This window comes from Numida meleagris, chromosome 1 (assembly GCF_002078875.1).
Source record: "Numida meleagris isolate 19003 breed g44 Domestic line chromosome 1, NumMel1.0, whole genome shotgun sequence".
NCBI classification, from domain to species: domain Eukaryota; kingdom Metazoa; phylum Chordata; class Aves; order Galliformes; family Numididae; genus Numida; species Numida meleagris.
The window spans coordinates 66,361,771-66,389,042 of NC_034409.1; the positions used below are offsets into that span (position 1 = coordinate 66,361,771).

At 40.7% G+C, this 27,272-nt stretch overlaps 1 protein-coding gene across 1 annotated transcript; it reads right to left on the reverse strand.

Annotated features, from left to right (window-relative positions):
* On the reverse strand, positions 22,741–25,465 carry LOC110392424 (E3 ubiquitin-protein ligase Topors-like). The gene is made up of 2 exons (XM_021384667.1): positions 24,139–25,465; positions 22,741–23,918 (listed from the first exon to the last, which is right to left on the reverse strand). The coding sequence occupies exon 2, from the start codon at positions 23,837–23,839 to the stop codon at positions 22,850–22,852; it is 990 nt and encodes a 329-aa protein (XP_021240342.1). The 5' UTR covers positions 23,840–23,918; positions 24,139–25,465; the 3' UTR covers positions 22,741–22,849.

Genomic DNA, 27,272 nt, shown 5'->3' on the forward strand with positions numbered 1-27,272 from the left:
TCTTTTATCCTTCATCTTGCCACCTGTAAAGGAGGCAGCATGATATTTTCCTTCCTTTTATTAATTAACTAGCAGCACTTTAAAAATTCATAGACTGAAAGCTTTCACGTCAGTTTTTTTTTTAATTAAAACCTAATTGACTTCAGGGCATTATAGAAATCTCCAGAAATGTGCAGAATGAGTCTTATCTTGCATGATTACTGCAGCCTCATTGTTTTAAATAACTTCCACTACTTGAAATGCTAGTCCGCCTGTTGCAGGGGATGTGACATGGAGGCAGTCCTGATCTAGCAAGGTACATCAGTGGGACAGCATTTAGACAGACCTCAGCTGATCACTGGCTGGGGAATTCTGTTTCACTGAATGCTGGGAGAATAAGATTTCACCTTAAGTATCAAGAAATGAGCATCTTCCTAAAGTGGAACGTGAGTTTGTACTATACTGTAAAAGAATCCAAGTTGCGGGGAATATGTGAGGAGAAAACCTCTGACATGTGCCCCAGCTTTCTGCTTGTTGCTCATCTTTTCATTTGTCTATATTTATATCATTGGGGCTTACAAATTAGGGTTGGAAAGGGACACCTGGGCCATCCTACTTGTTTTTGTGTCATTGCAAAGTTGTCTCCAACAGCATATCTCTTGTTTCATGTGTCTGCACAAGTCAGAAAAAGAGCAGAGATGTGATCAAAATGAGGGAAATTGCCCACCCAGAGCTCCCCATTCAGACTTTCCTGCAAGCCCTTCTTTCAGATGGAAGAAGGGATCAGATGCTGCGATTTCTGCTAATTTGAATATAAGCCATTTTTGTATGCAAAGGATTGCTGACACCAGCAAGTTTCACTGTAATGATTACTATGGAAACGTTTATCTATAAATATAAAATTCTTTAAAGCTTAGCCTTTTATCTTTATAGAAAAAGGCCTGTTTATGTCACTTCTAAGCTTCCAGCTTTAATGTAGACACGAGCTGTTCTCATGCCAAACAAGATAACCTCAGTGTTAGAGCTGTGTGAGCTTTGAAACATGGGAATTTGAGCTAAAACTATTATTTTTTTAATATAATATTAATAGCTGAATGGAAAGTATTTTAAAATGCCTTTCTAAGCCCAAAGCTGTAGTTCACTAGCATTCTTCTCTTCTGTAGGTTGTATTGTAATGCTGCTTTTATGGAAAACCTGCTTTCAGCTGCCAGTCAGTCCTCAAACTCCGTCTGTGTGTGTGTGTGTGTGTATGTGCATGCACACATGTGTGTCTGTATTTGCATTGTGATGAGGCTTGTGGAAGTACAGAAAAACTGGAGAAGTCACGTAGTCATTAACCCTTTTTCTTCGGACTGTTTTCAGATGTTGTGTTTCAAAGTCTATGTAAAAATATGGGTTCTAAGCTTAGGCCCCTCAAAGAATTTTTTTCTGTATTTTTTCTTTCATTCATTCTTTATTTTTATTTTTTTTATTTTTATTTTTTGCTAATGACGAAAAAAGGGATACAATCGTAAGTTAGTAAGTTTGAGACTTTTGTTACTTATAGCCTACAGTGAGAAGGGTACATTAAGAAAAATGGAAAGTATTATCTTCACTCTTCTAAGCATTTTTAAAATAATCTTCCTTTATTTCCTGATTTACACTTGAGAAATATACATATATATATTTTCAAATATACACACTAATACTACAAGCCCTCACATTTGCGAATATTCTAAACCTACTCCATTAAAGTTATTCTCTGATAGGACAGATTCATAGAGTTGAAGCCTTATATGTTTAAGGGTGTTTTATTGAATACCCAACATTTTGAACACAAAATACAAAACGTTCATAAATGTCTTCAGGACCAGGGCTCCACTGGCTTTGGGAGCAGAAATAATGGCAGGGACAGAGTAAAATCATATCTGATGATGATCAGAAGGTTAATTTGTTACTCACTGCCAGGGAGAAATTGATAGCAGCAACCTTGTCTACAAGGGCACAATTCAAATGTATGTATTAAACTTTCTCTTTGTGTAGGTTTTGATTATTAATACTGATTATATATTCCTTCTACTTTTGAGTAGATTGAGAAAATGGATGGTTAAGTAGTTGATTTAAAGTTCAGCCCTATCCAGACAAACAAAGTTCAGCTCAAGCATACAGGGGGCTTGAGGTATTCCTTTGTTTTTCCAGTTTTGTAGGAGGAATAGACAGACCCTTGGCATAATTTAGACACTGGGGAAAGTCATTTTTTTAGGCTACACTCTCTTTCCTGGGTTGCTGTAGGGACTGCAGTCCTAACTGTAGTCCTTTCTTGCATCAGTGTTTGAGAGGAGGGGATACAGCACTGAAGAAACTGCTGGTGGTGATCATTCTGATCTTGCTACTTGATTCTCCCCTTGTTCATTTTTCTTCTTCAGTTACTCTCACCAGTGGACTGTTGTTGAAGTTCTTTGAGATCTTAAATGGAAGGGCAGCTGAAGCACGAACAGTCCCAGTCTCAACTGGGATGTTGTATATACCTCTGTTATCCTCGCTCTGCTCTTCCAACTTTGTTTCCACTTTCTTGCTTTGAGCACAGCAGCAGTCAAAGGGGTCATGTGGACACTGTTAGTTAATTGAACAGATTGCCTGGAAGTAAAAGATATAAGAGCCAGCATTAAACCGTTAAATAGGACGTGAAGTAGAAACACAACAATATACTGTGGCTCCCGTAGGACTGAGGGAAATGCAAATATTAAGATCTCATGTTGGATTCAGAGAGGTACTCTCAAATTTAGAAGCTTATTTGAATCCTATCCCAATAATTCAGACTCGTTAGATCTGTAAAATTAGTCTGTAAATCTCACAGGAAAGGCCGTGGGGTGTTTCAGCACTTTCATTTCTGCTCCTGGCAGGAACATGAGTATTAGTACAAAAACATAAAAATGGCCATGAAAGTAACTTTTAAAGCAGTAGCAGCTTTTTATTCTCTTTCAAATCCTACAGAAAGGATTAGAGTTGTGGGAAAAGATTTAGCTTACTTTCTATTCAGTCCTAATTGGCTTGCCCAGCCTTAATATATTAAACCATACATTGTTAATGTCTTTATCAAATCTTTATTTCTTGTCCCATTTCAAGGTTCAGATCACGGTCATCAGTCCTCACCAGAAAACAGCCTCCTTTCCTAGGGCACTGCATTGTAAACGCAGCAGAGATTAAACTAGGAGCCCTGAGGGTAGGGTGCTGTCGTAACTGCTACCTGGAAGGAGTGTTCTGGGTGAAGCTCCCTGAAGTAACAATAGGAATATCACTGAGAGGGACTAGCATCTGTGACGTTATGCTCATCCTCACGCTGTAGAACTTTCCTTTATTCTTCTTCTCATAAGCTGTTCTCACCATGGTGCTCCTGAAGCACTGTGGCCAGGATGAATGTGATGAGGCAATGGGCAGTGTGCTAGTACTGATTAGCATTTTGGGACATTAACTTCAATCACTTGCAGATACAGTGGTGCAAGTAGGGCACCTTGTCCCTCCTCCAGAAGATAAAAAGTAGCCTGCATGACAGTGAGGAAAATTCCAACAGATTTTGCCTTCACCAGTAGAAATAGGTAATATTGCAAGGCAGCAATATTGCAAGTGGTAATATTGCATGGTAAGTCTTCTGCGTTTGGTCACACTGGGATTCTCTGGCTTTGCATTCTGAGGAGGTGCATGTATTTCATGCACCCTGAAGTTGTTCACCCTTGTCTTTTCAGCACAATTGCAAATTTTATGCAAAAAGAAGACATACATATATTGCATGTGTATCTATATATATATATGAATATCAGACCAGAGATTTCAGTGGCGAAATCAGTTACGACATGGTTACCCAGTTCAGTCAGCACCTTCTTTGCTGGGGTACATTGCTGTGATGTGTTAGCAAGCATCGTCCCTCCTGACACGTATGAGCATGGAAGCCTATAGCCTTCTTAATTGAGTACATCACAGAAGGACATGAAGGAACTAAGTGTTAACAACTATGTGTATCTGAGTAACTAACCCATCAGGGCAGGCAGATGTAATAGTAAACAGCTAGAAAGTGCTCTTTCCAAGCCAAATGGATTGCTGTGTTTCTTTGTCTTCTGCTTCCATACAGTTTGCACTGCAAGTACCTGTTTCCATTCACAAATGGATAAACACAAGTATGCATTTACTCTTCCAACGCTGGGAAAAAAATTGCTAACAGGCTGACACTGAGGAGGCCCAATGTACCTGGAATAATATGAAACACCTTTTTTGTGTGTATTAGTTTACATGCTCTGTTCAGGAAACAGGGTACAGAAACTTCCTTAAAACTCCAGGAACAATAGCTATTGTTGGTTGTTGATATGGCATGAGCTCATATCCAGGATACCGAGAAAGGAACTCCTGACTACAACAAATAATATAATTCTTAACTCCTGGCATGAAAGAATGTATTTATTGTTTTTGTGAAGAGAGGTGGGGAAATACAGCTTTAAAAAGAGGTGGCTTGCATGGCAGGATAAAGGCTCTGATATTTTTTTTTCTCTTCTATTTCTCTTAAAAGTGTAATTAAGGAATTTCTTATGGAAGAAAAAAGTTCCACAGTTGGGTTCCAGCAGTCTGGATCAAAATCTATTTGAATTTGTCTGCATTATGGGAAAATGATAAGATTAGTGTGACACGTCTGTAAAGCTATTCTTTCTAACTACTTTTTCTCTTGCCTACATCTCAATAGGGGTGGGAAACAACTCTTCACAGAGCTCAGAGCTCTTGGCCAAAGTTATACAGGAATACGTTTTTTGGATTTTTAACAAGCTGATTAGGGTAGAGGAGCTTCTTTAATGCTATGTCCATCAGTCCTTTAGGAGCACGGCCTTAAGTTGTTTGAAGAAGAAATGTGCAGAACCCTAGCTGTTCTATCTCAAACTGACATGCTAGATTTAGTGGATACTCATGACTAAATTGTGCACTACAAAAGGAAAGGACTTGAAGAGAGCCTAATCTTTAAGTGGTATGCGCCAGTTAAAACACAGGAGTGGGAGTTCGGGGGCTCTGCAGCATTTCTGATACTGTGGCACCAGTCACGTCACTAAGTGGAGGAAAAAGGAAGCGGCTCCTTTCTGCCCTGCAGATCCTCCACCTCCTTGGAGCACTACCTCTTTTCATCCCTTAATGCTTCCATAGAGCCATCTGGAGAATTTTGAAGAAGCAAAACTTTGTCAAAATATATCATTTTATTGATACATGTTAGTCTCTGCATAGCTTTGCTCGGGTGGCATTTGGGTTCAGAGGGAGCACTTGCTTGTCTTGCTGGAGGTCTGGACTGTGTAATACTGAGGCTGACTCCCTACTCCCTTCAAGATGAGCTCTAAGCAGTCACTTGGAGTGCAAGCTCCTTCATCTGCACTCCAAGTCCTGCCAAAAACACTCAACCAAAGCCAACATGCATGAGACAGGCTCCCCTGGGAAACGGCTCATCTTTCCTTGTCCTGAGACAAAAGCAGTGGGGACTCAGAACTATTATCATTTTTTTTTAAATGTCTTCTGCACTGACATTTAATTTTTAACTACTCAGATGGCTATTTCGGAGGTTCTGCACATTTATGTTGCTATATAGATGTCTTGTAAGGGCAAGTATTAAGCCTTGGAGCAACACTTTTCAAATGAAGTGGTAAATTTTTAAGGATAAGCTCAATCAATATTATAAACCCAATAAATTCTAAGCTCTGGTGTCTAGCAGTGAGTTTTTTATGCTATATATGGTTTGAGGCACCAGTTTCTTGTAGAACTATATATTACTGGCCATGTGCTATATAGATGTCACAGAAATAAGACTACAGCTTTAAAGGCTCCATACTAGAGGTGAAAAATAGTGAGTGCCCATTGATGTGTAATTTGTTCTCATTTCCTTTTAATTACCTGTCCCTACTAAACTGAACAATTTTCAAAACATCAAAGTCTTTTGCTAACTTTTCGGTGAATAATTCTTAGTTAGAGACAACTCAGAGTATTTTTTAATATGTGCTCTTTACATTTGCTACAAAGAGAACATGGCATTCTTTTCGTTCCATGGTTGCAAGACTTTAAAAATAAACTAGCGCAACATTGCAAATGAGATAAGATGCATACTTTGACATTTACTTTTGTTTCTCCAAATTTTGATGAGAAATTTAAATAACTTGCTCCAAAACATGCCTAGGAAGTGGAAAAGCTGTGCAGCATGTGGCTTCAAGGCAAAACGGGTCTTCTTCAAGTTTGTCTGTAGAAAGGGGCCAATATTTGCTCAGCCTGGAGCTGCTGCCACACTTAGGCCTAACTCTTGATTTTCTGGGTGAAAAGCAAGGAATTTTGGATGATGCTTGTTCTGTGTTTTTAGACTTTCTCTTTTTAAGTACACATAGAAAAAGAATGCAAAGCAAAGCTAAATCCCTGGAGGGCAAAGCTAAGTGAAACTGCCACCTAGCTCTAAGTTCCCAGGGCTGTGATGCTGGACGGACGCTGAGCAGATGCTTCGCACCCATCCCAAGCCCCCGCACACACAGCACTCTACCTGTAGTAAGCTTAAAGCCCACTCTTACAACCCACATTTAACCATGCTGACAAAACCCAGTCAGCACTCCCCCTGTAAAAATTAACACGTATAGTATTAAAACCACTTAGCAGAGGAACAGTGTCCTCCCCAAAGCTCCCCACATGTGCCGGCAAAGATGCACATAGCCCACAATCTATCAGAAATGTGGCTGTGTTCTGATAGTGGAAAGACAAACTCTTTTAAAATTAGCTTGGTTTAATGCGAGCGCTACTGTATTTAAAGAATAAGAATACTTGCCTCCTATTAAAGAAAAAGAATACTTGCCTCCAAGAGCAAGTACCCTATGGGATTTTCTTCTAGAAAATAAGGATAAGTTTGTCTTGCTGTAGTTAATAATCATAATGTTTTGTGCTGAAATGCTGAGGACTTTGTATTTAGTCTTAGAACATTCTTCAGCATTACTGTTGTTTCCTTATAATAAAGTTTGTAATTCATTTACAATGCTGAGGAAAGCTGTCTAGTTTGAAAAAAAAAAAACAAAAAAAACAACAACAAAACAAAACAAAAACAACAACAAAAAAAAACCATCTCACTTGACAGATTAAATAATCTTTAAAATATGCAGAGACTTTGCTTTTATTTGAGAACACTTTTCCAAATGTTCGTATTGCAAGGCAGCCAACTGGACAGTTCAGCTAGTATAAATCTGAGCAAGGAGAGAAGTAGGTTTAGAACTACCTCCGTAGAGCTATTTTTGTCACCTTGGAAAACTACAGGGATAGGATTTTAGCAAGTTGTGGCTTTGACTAGAAGGTTACATAGTCTATACTTTCCACTGTATAATCTGGCTACAAAAGCTGCTATAGGGACTGCTTTTTAAATGTTCAATTGTAACTTTTCCAAATTAGAATAACTAAACATTCCTTCCTAATGGAATAAATCTTGCCGTCATACCTTCTGATGTGTCTGCATCTCCTCTGACTATTTTAAGCAAAAAGCCGAAGTACAGACAATACTCAATCCTCCCATGACAGTTTTTTTTTTCCCGTTGATCTTGCTGCCAGTTCCGTATCAGTGTTTATAGACATTCTCTTTCTCCCCCCCTTCATGCTTAGATGCCTGTTAAAGAAGTGCAGGGAGTATAGCTGAGCAAGTATGCAAACACTGGCTGCTGTGGGATGATACTGAGACAAGTAGCCTAGAGTTTTATTTTTAAACAAATGGATTAAGCACTTCTGTTAATACAAATAGTACCATAGTGTCCAGCCACTATGCTTCTCTACAAAGGACTCTCAACATCTGGGGCTGTGATTCACACTTTGCAGTATTAGGATGGAGATGCTATGAAGTGCATCGTGCGAAGATATTTTTTAGGTAACGAAGAGTAACAAACATCTTATTGCAAATATAACATTAGCAATATATGGTACCCATTCTATATTTGCAATTCTCAAGATAATTGTTATCCTCCTGATCCAGCAACACTCCTGTCAGAGAGAAAAAAATGTTTTCCTTAATTTTCCCCTCACAGTTCTTTAGATCTACCCCTTATCTATTTCTGTAAGCTTAAGTGATGAGCCTAAAAATTATTTCACGCTGATTCTGTTGTAGAAGTAGCACTCTAGATTCTGGCATCGGTTTGTAAAGTTCACAGGAAAAAATAGGAAAGAAATATGTAAAAACCTATGTAGTGTTTTGTCTTCCAGGTTCTGGTCCAAAGATAGGGCTTAAGGAGTTCTCCTGAAGGCAATTAAAAGCATCACGGAGTGTGGTGAGATTAAAAATCAGTCTTAGAGGTTGTTCAGAGTTCCCAGTCTCATGCTACCATGCTGTCTATGTTACTACTTGCAGAAGAATGGTCACATTCTGTCTTACAATGATCAGGGGCCACATCTCTCAACGTGAAAGCCACATGGGAAGGCCACAAGTGAAAGAGATGGTGGCACCAGTCCCTCTGATTCTAGTTAAAATAGCTACCTTTACAGGTAGGTGCTGAGGATATGTAATAGAGAAAAGTATTTTTTCAGAGGTCATTCTGAAATCTTCTCAGTGTTCTGGAGTAGTTAAAACATCACGCTCTACCCATAAGGTGACAGACCTTTTAATTCACTTTCTCTTTTTGTCACTTGTAGCTTCATTTTTGTGACTATTGCAAATTCTTTTTATAGACATTGGATCTCTACTTGTATGAGTAACTCCTAACACAAACATAATTCAACATCCCCGAATTTCCAAAGGCAAATTTGTCTGTGCAACATTGCAGAATTTTAGATTGTTTTTATTTTATGTTTCTTTGCTTTTTTGAAAAACACAAGAGGCATGCTCAGGAAGAATTCCTGTTTGACCTGATGTAGTCCAGAATAATCCAGTTGTTATGGTTAAGAGTTTCAACCTATGTAAAGACAGAAAATGTATGTTAAGAAGATAAGCATCAGTATAAGATGTTATCTCTGTTACGTGGTTTGCAAGCGAATCACCATTATGATGGCATAACTATGATGGAATTGGAGGACCCCACAGAAAGTACTCACATAACAGATAATGGGACAACCAAAACATAAAGTCCCAAGCTTCTTTTCCACAGTCAATATAGAAAATGGAAATGGAAAATTGATACTAGAGTGGAGGCTTCCAATTTGTTCTGTTCTTCTTAATACCTAACAGTCAGAATTGTTACAAAAAGCAATTAAAGGGTTTCACTTTCATCAAAGCATTGCAGATCCGCCACAAATCTGTTGGTACCGTGTATAATCCAGCAAGACAAGGTAGATTCACGTAGCCCTTAAAACTACAACCAGATCTCTGCAGCAGCTGCCCCTCAAAGCTGTCCCACAAAAATAGGTGTGATCTTACTAGGACTGACAGATCTGGTATCCTCCAGTGCTCTTAGGTTTTAGCTTTATAGCTGAAAGCAACTTTGAAAAAATACATTTTCCTAGCATAGGAAAGAGGCTTTATCTTGCTATGCCATGTGGATCTTTTTCCCACTCCCTTATGCTAAGTATTTGGAAGCTCTCCCGTATTTCCAGTATTTGCACTCCTGCATCCCTCTCTACTGCTGTTATTTTACCCTGCTGTGTTTAAATCCATCAGATTGTAACTCCTTTTCTCGAAGAGTAGCTGACTGTATTTCAGGAGTGAGGTGTACTTCAGACATATGAGATCAAGTCTCTGATGTTATGAATGTTTCTATAATTATGGGAACAACGTGCCACAATTTCAAAAGGAAAACCAAGTATTCCTTTCTCTAGCTTTGCTTCCACCTGTAGTTCTGCATCCATATGCCATAACAGACATGACCACAATCTATCACGATGTACCTCATTAAAATACTCCTCCAGGATGGGAGAGATCCAACAAGTACCTGGATTAATCATACAGAGGAAGGATGAAAATCCAAGACTCTTCTAGTCTCAGTTGACCACTCAAATTCAGTAGCTATTGCACTGCTGAGGACATTCCTGGTTTTCAGAAGAAAGCTGAGATTGGGTACAAATTGAAAACTTTCAATTTTGTCTCAGTGAAGAGGCAAATGCTGTATTCTCTGTGACTTTACTGTGAGATTTAGTCAGGAATCTACTTTAGTGTGCTTGGTGGGCTGATATTCCCCAGCCTGCATTTCTGATTTATATGGTAGATGCTTCTAAATTGACAAATAACAAGACAAGAACAGGATGGGCAATAAGGTGTCAGTGACATGAGAGGAAGCTCACTGGCTTCTGATGGTATTTTCTGGCATGCCCAAATGGAGGAGGGAAAGTGCTCTTCTGCAAGTTGTGGGCTAGTTATATTATTAGGCACCAAGGAAGAAGCTCTGGCTAATGTTTTATTTTCATTAGTGTTTGTCAAGGGACTTCTTTTCTCAAATGTGTCTTCCCCAAATGCAAAGACATTGAGCAGAGAAACAAAGCACTATTTCAAATGGTAGAAACTAACCCAAAACATTCCCTTTGCACTAAAAGCATGCCTCAGTAATGCTCTTGAGTCTGGTGAATACCCATGTCCTTATGAGTACCTATGTGTGTTGGACAGAGCCAGCCATTACAGAGGCTGAGTTTACAAAGACCAGAAAGTAAAGACTTACAAGTAACATCTGTTACTGTTTTGCATCCAGCTGATTTTTTTATCCTTTAAGCTAAAATTGACTGAGGTGGGGCTGCTCCTCCTAGAGTAAACAGCTGAGTGTGGGAGGGAGAAGCTCCTAACCCTTGGTGATCAGATAGAAGAAAGGTGAGTGTGGGTCAAAGATACTGCTGTAGAGAACAGGGTGTAAAACTCACAGTCGGGTCTCTGGTGGTAGGAATTTGTAATTCCTTGATACTAGAGAGTAATACAGTAACTTGTGTAGTGTGCTGCAAAACAGAGCTGTTAATTTGTCTGAATCCAGACTTGGAAGCAATGACCTACTTGTAGGAATACAGCTGGCAGGGGAAGGCTTGGGCATAAACCTCTTATTTCTGTTCTGCTTTACCTAGTCTCTTTTAAGTTTTCTCCATTTAGCAGTAGCTAATTAGTTTATAATCTAATTAAATTTGGCCTTTTTTTTTTCTCAGTTTGGTCATCTTTAGGGATCTCACTAAGGAAAGACTGGAAAGATGTAGTTCAAAGCTTTGCCTGATGAGGAATCCCATCAGGCTTTCTGCTGCCTCATTCAGGGGAGACCCAACCTACAGGGTTTGCTGCTGGTTAGTATTCAGGCAATGGTACAACCCTCTCCCTACCTCAAATAAGAAATGGGAAAGTAAGGAGCTGGTGGAGGCCACGACCTCTAAGCCTGCTGAGCTGAGCCACGCTTCTGTACCTACCCTGAGTATGAACAACAGCCTTGCAGTAGGCTGCTTAACTCTGGCTGCACTCATAAATGCAACATTTCTGGGGGATAAAACTGAAGAACTGTAGCCCCACCTCTTTCTTTTTCCTTCTTGGGATGTTATCATTGCATATAATGCAATTATAAAACAAACCATAATTTTCAGATGGATTGATAATTATGAAAGTATAACCAAATCATCTGCAACGCAGCTGGGCATAGGAGGGCCTGGCTAACGTCTTAGAAAATGAAAAGGGGATTTTGGAGAAACATTTCCTATTAATTTGCGCTGCCAGTTGGTCTTGGAATTCCTGTGGATATTACTGGGAGTCAGTCTTCTAATTACAAAGGGTCTTCAGTGACCTGTTTGATTCTTTTACACAATAATGGTTAGATTCACAAGTTTCAAGAGCATTATTTTTAGTTCTGCCTCCCCAGAAACTTACTGCTGTCCATTCACCTCTTTGTAGGGACTATTTTATATTGAATAAAGTCATTCATGCAGGTCTTATTGTTGGGCTTGCTGTTATTTATTTATTCGTAAAGTAAACCCAAGGTTAGAACCGACTGCAGGCACTAAAATGGTGATTTCTTACAATAACTAGAATCCATGCAAAAATCTCATTTCTTTCTCCTTTTGAAAAATCTTGGCCTTCAGATTTTATTGTGAAGTCCTTACTTGGCCATCCAATTAATAGACTGACATATATTTGTTTTATTTCTCTTGCTATAGCTTAATTTTGACCTCTGGAATTCAGCAGAGGAATAAAGCACAAAATAATTCTGCATGAGATAAAATAAACTGTTGCAACGTAAGTTGAAAAGCTGAAACTGAAGGGCAAAGGTGGCAGGAAAGGAGGCACAGTACATAATTTCTGATGGAAAAATTCACAGCATCTCACAGTAAATGCTTTCAAATCCATTTCAAGCAACTAACATTTTTTTTGAATTGGAGGGGATTAGCAGTGACAGGAGCTGTGACTTTAAAGTTAAAACATTAATATAGGAAGGAGCATGGCTGCTATGATCTTTTCAAGCCTTGCATCTTCATTGCTTCGTACTATGTTTATATCAATATAGTAGTTTGTATTTGCAGGCTGTAGAAATTTAACAAAGCAACAGCTACCACCTTCTTAAAGGATATTAAGTTTTGTTTACTTTATTCTTTTTTTTTTTTCCTAAAAAGTAGGTGCAGCTCTTTAGCGTATTTCCTGTCTAGTCTCCAGAAACAATACTGTAGGTCTTAGGCTAATACCTTACTGAAAGGAATCACCTGCCTTTGCTTAGTCCACAAACAGGACTAGTTAGGTATGCGGACTAGCTTGTGTTAGAGCTCATTTGGGCACCACAGGGTTTAGAGCTGTAGCCATTCAGAGAGCATTAGCATTTTGAAAGGTTTAACCGACAAAAGCACACTTGTGGCTCAGGGAATACAGATGCTGAGAAAATGTTTAAATTCATGTAATGATTTGGATCTTCAGGACCACTTGATTCACCCTTGCAACCTTGTCTCCAGACAGTGCCACAGGCTTAACTCACCTGCCAAGAAGTGTGAGCATTCCTTCGAGTCTCTGTAAAATGCATCTGTGTGCAACTTTGATAGCTTTTACAAGGCATAAAATTACTGTTCAGAGCAACTCCCTTCAGCTACTTTTAAGTCAAGTGAAGTAAGAGTAAATATTTCTCAGCAGGTTGGCATTCCAAATGCCACTTCTCCTTCTGTCTTTGGAGTCCCTTTATATTTTTGTATGCATATATTTCGTGCAGGTTCAAGCTGAGACATTTAGGGGTCAAGGGAAAGTGAGTCTGGAAAAATCACAGAATGCTCTTGATAAATATTCACCGATATGGTAAATTCCATGAAAGCATGGTTTGTATTTTTCCTAAGGAAATACGAATATAGTAAGAGATAAATCCATATGTAGAATTTTGAGATGATAAATGAGAAAAATGTAGATTTACCTTGAGATTATGTTGGTAATTTTAGTAAATACAACTTCAATTAAGCATATATATTACTGTTTTCTATGGTGATAAATATTGATTTTTTTCTGAGAAAGAAACTATATGCTGGCATGGCGAACATTGCACTAACAGTGAATTTATTGCTAATGTGATGAGCAATGTTGTATTGGCCTTATGGGGATTTGTGTCTCTGGAGCAGTGCTCCTGCCTCACCGGTCAGGAGCAGGGCTTGGCTCATCAAAGCATGCCAGTAGATGGTGGAGAGGGCTTCCGCTATGCTATGTTGCTCCAGACTTCCAAAAGGGAACCCAGTACTGTGGATTCTTGTCCTGACCAGAGTAGATACAGCCTTGATCTAAATGGCATGTAGGTTCTGCCATGCTGCATGGGACACTTCTGTGCCAGCTAGTGCTAAAGCCTCAGTACCACTGTGATGAGTATATGTCTCAAGTACTTGTGGATGGTTATATGTCTGCTTTAGCAGTAAGCTTGGATTTAAGCTTGCTCTGTCTTCTGTGTGAATATTTCTATTCTATTTACACCTTCTTCAAAGAATCACAGAATGGCTTGGGTTGGAAGGGACCTTAAAGATCACCTAATTCCACCACCCCCTACCATGGCCAGGGTTGCCAACCACTAGATCAGTCTGCCTGGAGTTCCATCCAACCTGGCCTTGAACAGCTCCAGGGATGGGACACCCACGGCTTGTCTGGGCAGCCTGTGCCACTGCCTCACCACCCTCTGAGTAAAGATTTTCTTCCTAAGATCTAAACTAAATTGGCCCTCTTTTAGTTTAAAACCATTCCCCATTGTCCTATCGCTATCAGACTATGTAAAATGTTGGTCCCCCTCCTGCTTGTAAGCTCTCTTCAAGTACTGGAAGGCCTCTATAAACCCAGCTCCCTCAGCCTCTCTTCATAGGAAAGGTGCTCCAGCCCTCTGATCATCTTTGTGGTTCTTCTCTAGATGCACTTCAACAGCTCCACATCCTTCTTGTGCTGGGAGCCCAGTCCTAAAGTACTCCAGATGGGGCCTAACATGGGCAGAGTCGAGAGGAACAGTCATCTCCTTCAACCTACTGGCCACCCTTCTTTTGATGCCCCCTTCTTTTGATGCAGTTCCTTCTTCTCATGTTAGCAGATGCTACATGTCTGATAAATATTGACTAGTTGTATTTTCCATTTTCATGGAACAGATTTTCATGCCAGCCAGTCCCAGCTCTCCCAGTTCCACACGTGTGCTAGTGCACTGAGGTCTGCTGCTTTGATCTGGGTCAACTCTGTCTCCAAAACAAGCATCTCTGCTCCTTGTCTGTTCCAGTGGTGATGGTTCACAGCCTTGAAAGAGTATGATTAGCTCAAAGTTTAAGTCTTTTTCAGACCAATCTGCCTTCCTGTAAGGCAGATAGGATGTTCTGTTGTGAGTTTGTTAGCTAAACCATATTTTATTTGAAAATGGGGGAAAAAATGGGCAGTCTCAGTGCTGAGTCCTTCTTCCTAGGCACAGAATCAAGGGATCAAGTGCAAGGTCTGTGAGTAGAGCATAGGTGAGTTAATTCTTCAGACAGCCTTAGACATCTCAGGTTCCTGTGTGTCTCCAGCAAACACCATCTCATTTGGAATCAGGATGATCAATGTTCTGAAAGATGAATTTGTTGTTCTTTGTTCAGAAGATGTACTGGACTTGCCTCTTTCCCCCATCTTAAAAGGAATCTTTTTTATCTCACTATGCATGCTCTATTCTTGTTCGCATTTCAGACTCTGCTTACTTCCTTACAGTTCCTTAGGTTTTGTTTTTATTTTTTCTAAAGTCATGTTATCACCTTGTTTTAACTGATTAGTGCAGAAAAGGGCTGGATGAATAATTCATTATGTATGATTTAATCAAAGAATGTACATGTTCTTTTGATTCATAAAATGTCTGCAAATATATCAAAGCTTTCTTTCAGTTATTTGTTTTTGTGAAGTTATTTTGCCAAATAATTGCAATAAATATTTCTTCGAGTTGAAAGTGTAGCATTCTTTGTGCAAGAATTTGACGTGGGTACCTACCACTATTGCAGTGTCAGTACAGACAAAGGGATAAGTTTTAATAGGTTGTTTAATTCCCGTCTTTCCCTTCACTTGAAGATCCAAAGGACAGGTATATTTTGGAAAGAGGTAGGGAGCCAGATTACTTCTTTTCTAATTCTGTATCTGAAGATTCAGGCAGATGACCCCCTATTAGTTACCCTTCAAATTCTAATTTTTAGTCCTTTTAGCTTTAATGAAGATGTTGTACACTTATCTTCTATTTTTACCTTTCTAAATTCTGATGCGTATCTTTCTGAGGTCAAGGTTATTAGGCATGCACTTCATAATGTATATGGAGCAGAACAGATAGATTGCTTCTACCTAGGAAGACAGTACTGCTAGCTATTTTTTCTGTCGTAGATGTCTTGCATTTCATTTAGAAAAGTTAGAGAAGGAAATGGCATTTGTTATTTGCAAAGTTTCAATCACTCTTTGAAATTCACAGACAAGTACTGCAGCTGGTAGAAGCAGACGTAAGATGGCAAAAGTGTATTCGGTTGAGGAAAAATTTAGTAGACGTGCAGGAAAGTCCTGGAATCTGGGGGCAGTGGACAGGCTCTGAGCACTTCTTTTGGTGAAAAAGGCTAAAGTGATAATGAAGCATTGGTATCTGGCCGTGCCTGTTATCTAGAGACCAAAGCATCTTTGCCAACAATTACCACTTGCGGATTTAGAGACTTAGAGGTACTTGTGTGTGTATACATTCATTTTTCTTTTTTCTTTTGTGCTATATATGTGTGTATGTGTGTGTTTATTTTTTATTTTAATAACCATTCCAACAGAGACAGAGGGAAGATTTACCCTCTTGAAATAATGGCAGAGACAGCAAATCAGATGGCAGTGGGGGGAGGAACAGCCTTGAGGAGACTGTTTATGAAGGCTTTCATTCCATCATGTACCTTGGACATAGCTCAAGTGAGGGAGAATCTGCTATGCCAAATCTAAACTTGGCCCTGGAAGAGGCAGATAAGGACCTGTGCCTAGTGAGAGCCATGGGAAGAATCATATTTGGAGACAGGCACAGCTGATTGAATCAAAGATAGTGATAACCTGTGGATCAGACTATGCATCTTTTTGACAAGCATCAGCTGTTCGTTCCCAGCCTCTGGGTGACTCCTTTATACCAGATGCAGTATTTCAAAAAAACAATTGCTAGTGATGTGGATTAGAGGGAAAAAAATGTAAATTGGAAGCAACCCAAGTTCCAACTGTGCAAGGGTGTCCCATGGGTCAGATGAGAGAGACTGTTTCCCAGGAATCACAGGCCAGATGACATTTGCAGAAAATGTGGAGGCAAAGGCTATTAGAAATGGAATTGTCTGAATAGGGGGAGGCCACATAAGAGGAATTAAAATTTGCTAATGCAGTAAGGTCACCATTAGCAACAATTAGAACCCCCGGGGTGGGGAGCTACCTCTAAACCAGTGCCAGTGTGCATCTGGAGACACTGACCACGGACAAAGGATCCAACATTAGTGATCTCTGGAAAACAACAAGAGTGGAAGACGTATGCTTTGACCACAGGAGTTAAATAGATGGCTACTGCTCATCAGCTACTGCATGCAGCGGAAGTCCAGCTGCTTATCCGAACAAGGCTGCTGCTTAGCTACATGCTGTTTCAAGCTGAATGAAGCAAAAGTAAAAGCAAATGTAATACTACTTACTGCAATGCAGTTAGTGGAAAAATTGTACATCTAGAAAAGAATTTCAAAGCCTCTCCCAAAAGAGAGAGAGCATCAAGGGCTTTGAGAATGACTGGCCAGAAGCTTCAACCAATGGCAGCTAAAGGAAATGTATAAGCAGTTGCTCTTACATTTTTTTCGCTGACTAGATGTTTGTAAGGCTGCTCAAACGAGGGAGTGTTCAGAGACACAGTTTCAAGTCCTACTCATCAGGAACACTGTAACATGGAGTGCCCAGGGTGTCAGTGTGAACTTGCAGTGTGTTTTGCAGACTGAGATATGCTTTGTGCTTCTGCATCTAAACTACCAGCAACATCTGTTTAATAAGTTCAGAGAAAACCTGAGTATATTTTTGTGCCCTCTAGAATATATTCAGTCTCTGTGAAGTGCAGCAAGATTTCTTCTTTCTCCCACACGCTGTCTCCTGCACAAATGGATATCCATCTACCTCTGACTTTCCCTCCAAGATTACTTCTGGAAAGTCTCAGTTCCACATGAGTTAGTGCATGGGCAGAAGCAAGAGACTCCTACACAGCCATCTGCAAGGATGTGTGATAGTGCTGAGCTTTCGTATTGAGACCCAACTCAAGGGCTCATTGCTAGAAAGGTGAGGGAAAAGTTGACATGAAATGAAGTAACTAGTTCTAGGCTACAAGGGAAAAGATGGAGAACCTGGTGTCATGCAGAAAGAACATGTACTTACAATATGAATAATAATATTTAGAATATTTGTGGAACATTATAACTAGTCACTCAAAAGCAAGACCTCATCACATTGTGGTGTGTTGAGAAGGGAGGATTACAAACACTGGGCCTTCTTGAGAAGGGGTCCTAGAGGTCTGCAGGAGAGGAATTAAACACACTCTAGCAGGTTCCTCCAGCTTTCTGTATGAACTCAGCTGTACAAAAGGCATTGCTGATATGTTCTCAGGATGTGACAGTTTTCCATTAATTTACCAGTGCTGAAGACATTAATAACCTCCTATCAATCAAAAACTGCCTTTCAGTGGTGCCCTATGTAAATGACTCACGCATTCAGAGCACCAGGGAAATCTGTGGTGGGCTGTAGCTGCCTGGGTATGGAGGGGCTGCAATAGTGTCTGAATTTTTGTTTGTTGCCATTTCACATTGGAGAATTTTTGCTGGTTTTCATGCCAGGGAAGGAGAGGGTGGGAAAGAAGAAAATTAAGGCCTATGTTTGCCAAAACAACTAGTAAAACAATTCAATTCAACTGGCCATTTGTTTTCTGGGGGAAAAAATTAAAATGTTTTTTATGCTTCAGTCTGCCCCAAAATGTGCGTGTTTATCACTGAGGAAAATCAGGCCTGAGAATTCCAGCCCAATGTACACAACAGCCTAGCAAACAAGCTGGGAGTAGGATTTCACTTTTGATATTACGCTGTTTATTATAAGCTCCCGTGGAGATCTTCATGTGAATCAGTCTCAACCACAAACTCTATTAACCCCAACCAGGCACAATTGCTACAGCATCAGGATAGATGTAAGACCTCTGTTGCTAGACCCCCTCAAATCTCACAAATCCTTTCCATCAGTGTTTAGTTTGGAAAGACAATAAACAAGATGCAAGATAACAAAGATTCAAAATGATACAGGAAGATTAATAGGCTATTTTTTCTCATAATATTAGGGAGAAAAATCTATGACCCCTTTCAAAGACAATAAAAAGAGGAAATGCTGGTTTTAATGTAACTCAGCCAGCTGATGGGAGTCATTGCTCTGGGATACCTATCAGCCCAGAATTTTAATAGATTTTGAAAAAGAGAAGTGGGTATATTTAGAAGGATGGGAAGATTAAAAGATTTAAAACAGAACCACAGAGCATTGCGCTCCGTGCACAAATTGATAGAAACAGGCAGATGTTTCTCTTTTGGGTAAATCTTTCCATAATTGTCCACAAGGGTTTCCTTGCCCTTTCCTTTGAAGCTTTAATGTATGACTGCTGTCAGAGATGGCAGAAGTGGTACCACTGTAAGCTCACCATGCAGTTATGAAGCTAAAACCCAGCAGAATGACTTAATACAGCTTGTGATGCAAGCATCAGAAAACAAAAGATCACAGCCATGAAGGTTGAGTAGTTGTAGGCATTTAAAGAGTAAGGTAACCTAGAGTCTACTGAACAAAGAGTCTACTTAAGTTTCCACTGGAAGGTTTAGGTCTTCTTCATCAGAGCTTATTGTCAGTTTGTGCATCAGTCTGCCAGCTACACAGGACTAAAACTGTCAGTATGAGTCAACTGTACCCTCTTTGGCCTGGGAGACGAGGGCTTGCTGTTTGGAGGAAGAGTTTTTGAATCCTTGTACCCTGACCCAGAGTAATTCAAGGCAGTGAGAAGTATACAACTCTTAAAGAGGAGGGATTAGTAAGGACAAAGTAAATACACTTTTGTGGAGTGTCAAGTGTTTCATGGCTGGACTATGATAAGGCAAATGAATAAAATTACGGACTTTCATTATGTGAGGGAAAATGTGTGTGTAAGTATACACCCATGTACATGTCTCTCTCTCTCTATATATAAATATGCATATAAATATGAGTTCAAAGACAAGTGATGCAGATTCTTTTGTTTAATTTTTTTTTCTTAGCACAAGAATAGCTGATTTGAAACCTGCAAGCAGTTTTATGTCCATAAGAGTATTAAGCAAGAAGTTTTGATATGAAATCATTATCTCCCCTCTTCTAAATCCAAATACTAATTGCAACCTTGCTGTGAGCCTACAATATTAAGGCTATCATAGCCATGGCAACCAAAAGCAACATTAAATGGAATACATATCCGCTGCACAATATTGTTTTGTTGTTGTTGTTTTTTGGGCAGTAGGCAAGCTTTTTTCAGCAGCCATGATAAATAGGTCAAAAGAACTTTCAGTTCTTCAAACCTCTGAGCTATTTTGCTACATATGCTCTGCTATCACATTATTTTGTGTATCTGTATGATTAATTTCAATGCAGGATGGTTTGTTAATCCACAGACACAAATAAAAACGCAAATTAAAATTTCAGCATGGATTTTACAATAGCCCATTTACATTTCAAGATTAAACTCATAATAAAAACTTTTGTACAGTTATAATTGGACTGATTTTTCTTAAAACCAGGAGATAAAAATCTATATAAATGGCCTTAAAAAGATATTGTGTTTAAGAAAAGAGCACTTCAAATGAGCTGCTTAGAGTCACCTTCTGTGCTTTGCATGATAATTGTAATGCAAAATAACAAACAGAGCAGGGCACCAAGCACAACACTTCAAGGATGATATTGTGCCATTTATATAAAGATAATTAGGCACTTAAAAACAATCAATATCAGTTTAAGCCCCCCTCCTGCTCAAAAAAAAAGAAAAGAAAAGAAAAACGTAGGGTGTGCAAGGTAAGCTTATTGAAATAAGTTTCCATTTGCACGATGCTCCTGAGGGTATACATCCATAATGATCTGTCTGGCTCCAAAGCATATGAGTACACACTGAAATTAATTGCTGGGGACATTGCAGTACACCATAGTTCTGTAGGCCACGAGTGATATTTCAGATGTGGATATGTTTTACCTGTTCCTGGGTATACATGAAGGTTAGTTTTACCTGGAAAAAATGCAGCTGTGCCCAGATTGTCACATAGCATAGAGGAAATCTTATATTAGTTAAATAACTTATTGCTTGAATTGTTTATTCCACTTTTCAGAAGAAAGTGTGAGAGAGAAAGCTGTATCAACACAAGTGTCCTTATGCAGGTATAATTGTATCCATGCTAATGAGATCTTTCTACCAGAAAAAAAACTCTAAAACATTGCACCTTAATTCAACAGTACTCTGTCAGCAAAAAAAAATCTATTCTATAATGTAATATTTATGTGTGTTTATAAATGGTTAAGAATGGGCTAATATAGTCAAATATTATTAGCAGGGGCAGAAACTACTGGGAGGTGTTAGAGATTGGCTGCTTAGGCTCATGATTTATAGCATTTGTCCTGCTGGAAGCAGTAATTATCTAGCACATGATGGCTAAAACACTTTTTAGCAAATTATTTATAAGCATGTTTTTCAACTAAATTACACCAAAAGTTGTTCAGAAGGGAGCATTTCATCAATAAAAAACGTTTCAATACAAAGTACTGAAAAATAATTTTCACTAAGTCTTGGAAGTTTTGCTATTAATGGTAGAAATGTGTATTAAGTGGTACTTCGCGTAGAAAACAAGACGTGTGAAATGAGTCCATTTCATATGAAGAAATCCATGAGTTTCCTACCATTGCGTTTAAGAGTAATGAGGCTGGAGGCACTGTTTGACTGTACAGTCTGGAGGAATAAGGAAGGACCTACCCTGAAAATAAGCTGGGAACTTGCTGTTGCATGGAGAATCTCCCGGTATCTTTTCCATTTGGCAGGACTCCTGACCACCTCCCCTCCTGCTGCTCTAGTTGCAGAGGGCAGCAGTGGTGCCAGCTGGTTGCTGCTGCTCAGCCTTGCTCAGAGTGCTGTACCCAGTGTCCTCAAGGTGCAAGTCAGTCCTGTCTGAGTGCCTCCCAGTGAGCACCTGAAATTGCAACCCTTCCCCAGATGGGGTAAACCATGAACTGCTATAGTGTCTGTGCCACAAGCAGCTCATATGGCTGCTGTGTGTAAGCCACAAGGTCACTTTGGGCCTCCATTTCCCACTTGTAGAGAGAAGAAATACTATTCCCTGGTGCCTCAGTGGACATTGTAAGGATGAGGGCACTAAGGTTACTCTTGCAGTTACATGGCAGAAGTTCTGGTCACTGTTTTTGAAAAGACTATATGTTGTTAGTGAGATAATCTAAATCAGAAATCCCTACAGTGCTTTGAGTACTCTTAGACATTAGCAAAGACCTTAGATGGGAGTGAAATTATATCTCTGCACTTTGCACGTGTTCCTTGCACGGGAAGGAATACTTGTCTCTTCAGGTCTGCATGATTGGGTGGGCAATTATTTTTTTTGCGCAATAATTCAGAAAAGGATTTTGGTGATGTACAGTAACCTGAACAAGGAATTGTAGACTTGACAGTTATTAGTTAGTCTGAAAAGACACATTATCTCATCTCACAAGCTGCATCTACTGCTGTCCCTGGACTACCATGCTACAATTACACCATAGTTAATACTCAGTGATCACCTTGTTTAGTGAGAAGGCATAGCATTTTAATTAACTCCATGAAGGCTCAGTGTACTTCTCAGCCAAGTTATTATAAGTCTTCTGTTTAACCTGGGCATACTCAGAATCTTAACAGCAGTTTCATGTAGCTGCTCGCCGTACTTGTTACTTCGGTGCTGGCTCAGCCAGATTTTCCCATGATACCAGCATGACCCCTGAGTATGTGTCATTGCTGTAGGAGCAAGAGTAAAGGTAACCCTCATAAATTAAAATATCCTTAAACTGTTTTGACACAACATGCAAAAATTAGAAAGCTGACTGCACTTTGAATAGCAATCCTGTCAGTAATATTCAAAGCGATAAGTAAGTCTCTAGAATTCTAAAGGCATAGATTACACTAAGTGACTGAAAGAGACTTCAAAGGATCCATAATTAAAATCAGTAATATGTACTGTGTGTTTTAAAATTCTGAATTCGATTTAAGAGATTATTTTCTTCCCATAGTACCTAAGAACATATTCAGATATATCAATATCAGTCTTGTAAAACCCACTGCCCAGTCCCAATATACTCAATCTCATGACATTAGTCATTTTCTTTTTTATTAATACTAACATTTTAATTAAAAGGAAGTGTAATCCCTGCTAGTGCTTCCGAGGGGGCGGCTTCTTGCAGGGCTGCTGTGGGTCCAGGTCAGTGCCAGCCCTCCTCTTACGGGGCCGCCGGGCCCTCACAGGCCAGGGCGGAGGGGCTGCTGCCCTGGGCAGAGGGACCTGCTGCTGCCGCCTGCTCTGTCTCCTCGTGGGGCTCCTCATGTTCCCTCAGGATGTGGTTTGAATGGGGGTGACTGGGATCCTCAGGAAGGACAGCCTCTGGTGTGCTGGGCTGCTCCTCCCTGTTGGGACTTGCGGCGCTGCCGTTGGGTCCGGGCGTTGATGCGAGGGTCCCTTGTGGGGAGGCTGTGGGGCCAGGGGTGGTTACGGAGCTGTCCTCCTGCCCCCTGGCTGCAGGACCCTCCTCCTGCCCTCCGGACACGTGGACGCCCTGGAGGCCCAGCTGCCCGTGGGCCTCCTCGCCCCACCGGCTCACGATGGTGTCCACAAGTCCCTGGATGAGCATCTCCGCTCTGTGCCCGAGGGCAGGCCGCAGCAGCTGGATCAGGGCCTCGCTGTCCAGCCCGATGTCACACAGGGCATTCAGGATGAGGTTCTCGGCAGCCATTGCCTCCCACCACTGAGTCCCAAAGATGACTCGCAGCTCCTGGCGCAGCCATGGCAGCACAGGGTCAAGGATCTCCCGGTGCTGCCTGAACAGGGCTGCCCAGACCTCCAGCAGGAGACCGCCCACCGTACGCCCCTGTTCTGCCTCCACAGCCTCCTCCTCCTCCTCTGTTAGCAGCAGAAAGGGTGGAGGGGACGGTGCGTGGCGGTGGGGGCTGTGGATGGAAGCGATGCCTGCCTGGAAGCAGGCAGGTACTGGTGGTGCTGGGGGACGGATGATGAAGTCCAGGTCGCTGTCGTCGTCCCACGCAGCAACCTTAATGACTGCCATTGTCCTCCTGCAGAGCGGGCAGGTCTCTGTCTGCTTGGCCCACCGCAGGATGCAGCCGAGGCAGAACTCGTGACGGCACGGTACTGCGTAGGCAATGTCCTTTTGCACGTCACGGCAGATGGGACATGTCCACGCCTCCTCTGCTGCCATGGTCTTCACGTTGAGGCCTGATGGGGAGTGAAGATGAGTCGCTCTCCCTCACCAGCGCCTCACTGGTGAAAGTTATGCACTGCAAGAGGGAGAAAGGCCACCACGGTCATTCCCTGTCCCAGGGACAGACAGAAGAAACATCCTGCTCCCTCAGCAGGAAACCCTCTTGGCCCCAGTCCTGGGCTTCCCTGTGCCCCATGCCCTCAAAGGGTCAGGCTGCAGCCCTGTCCCTAGCAGCTCCTCCTGTCCCAGAGCTCATCCCACTGCCACCCTGGGGGACGTGTCTCCACCTGGCTCACCTGTGCTGCTGCACGTGCACTCCGTGGGGCCCCAGCTGCCTGAGCCAGGCAGGCCAGGGGATTTCAGGTGATGGCTGTAGAGATGGGCACTGAGAGCAGCTGCCCGCAGTACCCAAAGCACAGCCCAACACACAAGTCAAATCCTCGTTGCACCTCCAAGCCTCGCACACCCGCTCGGCAGGAGTCCAGGCACGAGAGTGACTGGGCCAGGCCCTGCCAGCGCCCAAAGCTCAGTGGCATCACAGCCTGTTGCTCAGTGATGTCACCGCAGTTCTTGTACCCTCAGAGCACTCACCATCCCAGCAGCACATCCCCTTTCGCCTTCCCCTTGGTACAGTTGTTTCTCGGGGGCTTCGAGGACTGACCTCTGTCTTCACAGAGGCCTGTCATGCCTCCACGCACCTCCGTTTGTCATTTCGAAATCAGCATTTCTTCCCATTCCCCACCCCCTTTTTTTTCTTTTTTAAACATGTCTGTAAGGTCCTCAGCTTCATATTAACATGTGTTTCAGATATTGCGTCCTTTTCTTTTCTTAATTTGCTCTACCTTTTCTTCCTGCTATTCATTTGACATTGGTGCACAGGTCTTAATTTTTCCCTGATTAAATTACCTCTAATGGGTCTTGAGGTTACATTTCCTCTGATTCTGTATCAGCAAACTGTAAATTTTTCACTAACCCGTTATGCAGAAATTGTGTTCCCCATTATCCAAGTTTTCGTCTTCTTGCTTAGGGAATGTTTGGTCAATTCTTCCCTCATTCCCTGTTTTCACTGGTAATCACTCTTCTCATATCTCTCAAGGGAGGTAGAGGGGTTGGAACTAGATGGTCTTTAAAGGTCCTTTCCAGCCACACCATTCTGTGATTGATTCTGAGATTGTCTTACTTAATGACCATCCCTGCCAAAGGCTAGCTTCCCCGTCTGTAGGCTGAGTGCTGCATGTGGAACGATATGCCATTGTACCATCCCAGGAGACACGCTGGCAAAGAAATGTGTCTCAGTCACAGTACCATTCCATTCTCCTGTCTTGGTCCAGAGAAAACATAATAAAGGTGCAGTTTACTTCCCCCTGCCTGTCTATGGTTCCCTTGGCTAGTGTGGTATGAACAAATTCCTCTTCGTCTCCATTCATGCGCAAAGGCACAAAAGGAGGGAACAATATCTGCATTTTCCACTGTAACTCACACAATACGTTGGTAAGCAGTGTGGCTAGACAGGGATTTGGGGAATTGTTCTCCTGCTCAGGACTGAATGACAAACTCTTCCTGCAAAAGCAGAGTCTGCTGGTGTCATTGTACTGAACTGCCACTGACACACCTGGAGCTGACTGAGGATGAAAGGCACTTGATAACCAAAATATGTGCCCTTCAAAAAGAATTAGGAACCATTTGAGCAACAGTGTAAATTTAACAGTGCTGCTGATAAGCATTTCATGATTTCACTCTGTGTTATATATGCAGAAGAATGGAGGATTAACCTCTCCTTAATATTTTGCAATTTAGATAACAGAAAACAGCCCTTTTTTAACCATCTGCAACCTCTTTCTTTTTTCCCATTCTCCACAAGGTCTCTAAGGAGCTCGCTGTGGTAACATCTACATTTGGTGTGCCACAGGAAACTTCACCTGCAGGATTGGCTTAAATCCTCTAACTTACCTAAATATTCTTTAATTTTTTTCTTTCATATTCCAATCTTTATCCTTATTCTATTATTAATGTTAATTTTGTGGAACATCTTGTCATACCTAACCTCTTGTGTAAAACCGGGAGCAAGAAAATACATGAGAATGTATCAGCCTTTCATCATCTACTGTTTACTGTCCTTTACCCTCCTTCATTAAAAAATTAAATTGTTCTTTTCATGGCTTTCTACTTATGTTGTCATGTATATTAAAAGTAGTGAGAAATAAATGATTTTCTTCTTTCCCTAGAAGTTGACCTCTTAAAAGTTGAATTATTGTGTTCTTTGGGGAGAAGAGCTTTAGGTTTTTTTTTATTTTCAATAAATCTAATTTTCAGAACTCATCATCATCTGTACTCTGTGAGCTCTAAGAAGCTCATCTTTAATTTAGCTTTGAATAAGAGAGATCTGAAAGCAGAATAGGTTCTCTCTTAAACTGTTAGCACTGAGTTGTTTGAAATAGAGATTAGACTAGAGACAAAATAGTTTTGCTGTCCTGCTGGCCATTTATTTAGAGACTGAATTCTCCCTTTCTCCTGAGTATGAAGGTTCAGAGCTGGAACCATCAGGTCTGCTAAAAGTTAGGAGTAAAGGAGTAGATCTGAATCCTTTCTTTTTTCATTCATCATGAGCAATGGAAAGATAATTCCTTATTGCTAGAATTGTTAGCTGGAGGTAAAAGGGAAGGCTATGTAAAGAGAGTACTGAAAAAGAAGATTTGGATATAAATATTCATGTTTCAGGGTATATTCAATGATATTAGGAATAAATTACCAGCTAAGGATACACTTGATTGATTTTGTCTGAATTTGTTTTATAATATTTTCACATAATTTCATTTATTCTTTCCTTTAACATCCATTAGAGGAAAAGAGAAAAAATATACAGCATATGAAAAGAACATGGGGAAGTTTTTAATATAATGTTAATAATAGTTGATATTTAATTGAGATCCTATCTTTAATCTTTTCTTCTTTTCCCCTGCCAGTGTTTCATCTCCATTCCTATTATCTTGTTTTCAGTACAGAATTATCACCCACTGGTTTTCAATTACAGCGATGCCCATATTGATTCTCCCCTTGATTTTAACTCAAAGCTGAAAAATTACTCACTTAAGCCAATAAACGTAGATGATGTGGTTAGACTTGGGTTCTTTTTTTAAAATAATAAATGAATAAAGAAGAAGAATGATAAGCTTATAATGTTTCTGAGTTACAATGTACTGGTATGGAAATTCATTTAAATCATCTGAACTCAGAACAGTGTTATAAATTTATGTTTATCTTCGTGGTGTGCTAAGTGGTCCCTAAGGACACAAAACCTATGTCTATAATTCTAAGTTACATTTGTCTGCTAGTACTTGGTCAATGAGACCACCTGGCAGATAATGGATTCTGCCTGTGCTTCAAGAGAAGCTTCCAAAAACAGGGTGTCTCTATGCAAAGTGCCTATTGG

Coding starts and splice junctions, on each gene's coding strand:
- LOC110392424 (XM_021384667.1), bottom strand. CDS start 23,839: ATGGCAGCAGAGGAGGCGTGGACATGTCCCATCTGCCGTGACGTGCAA.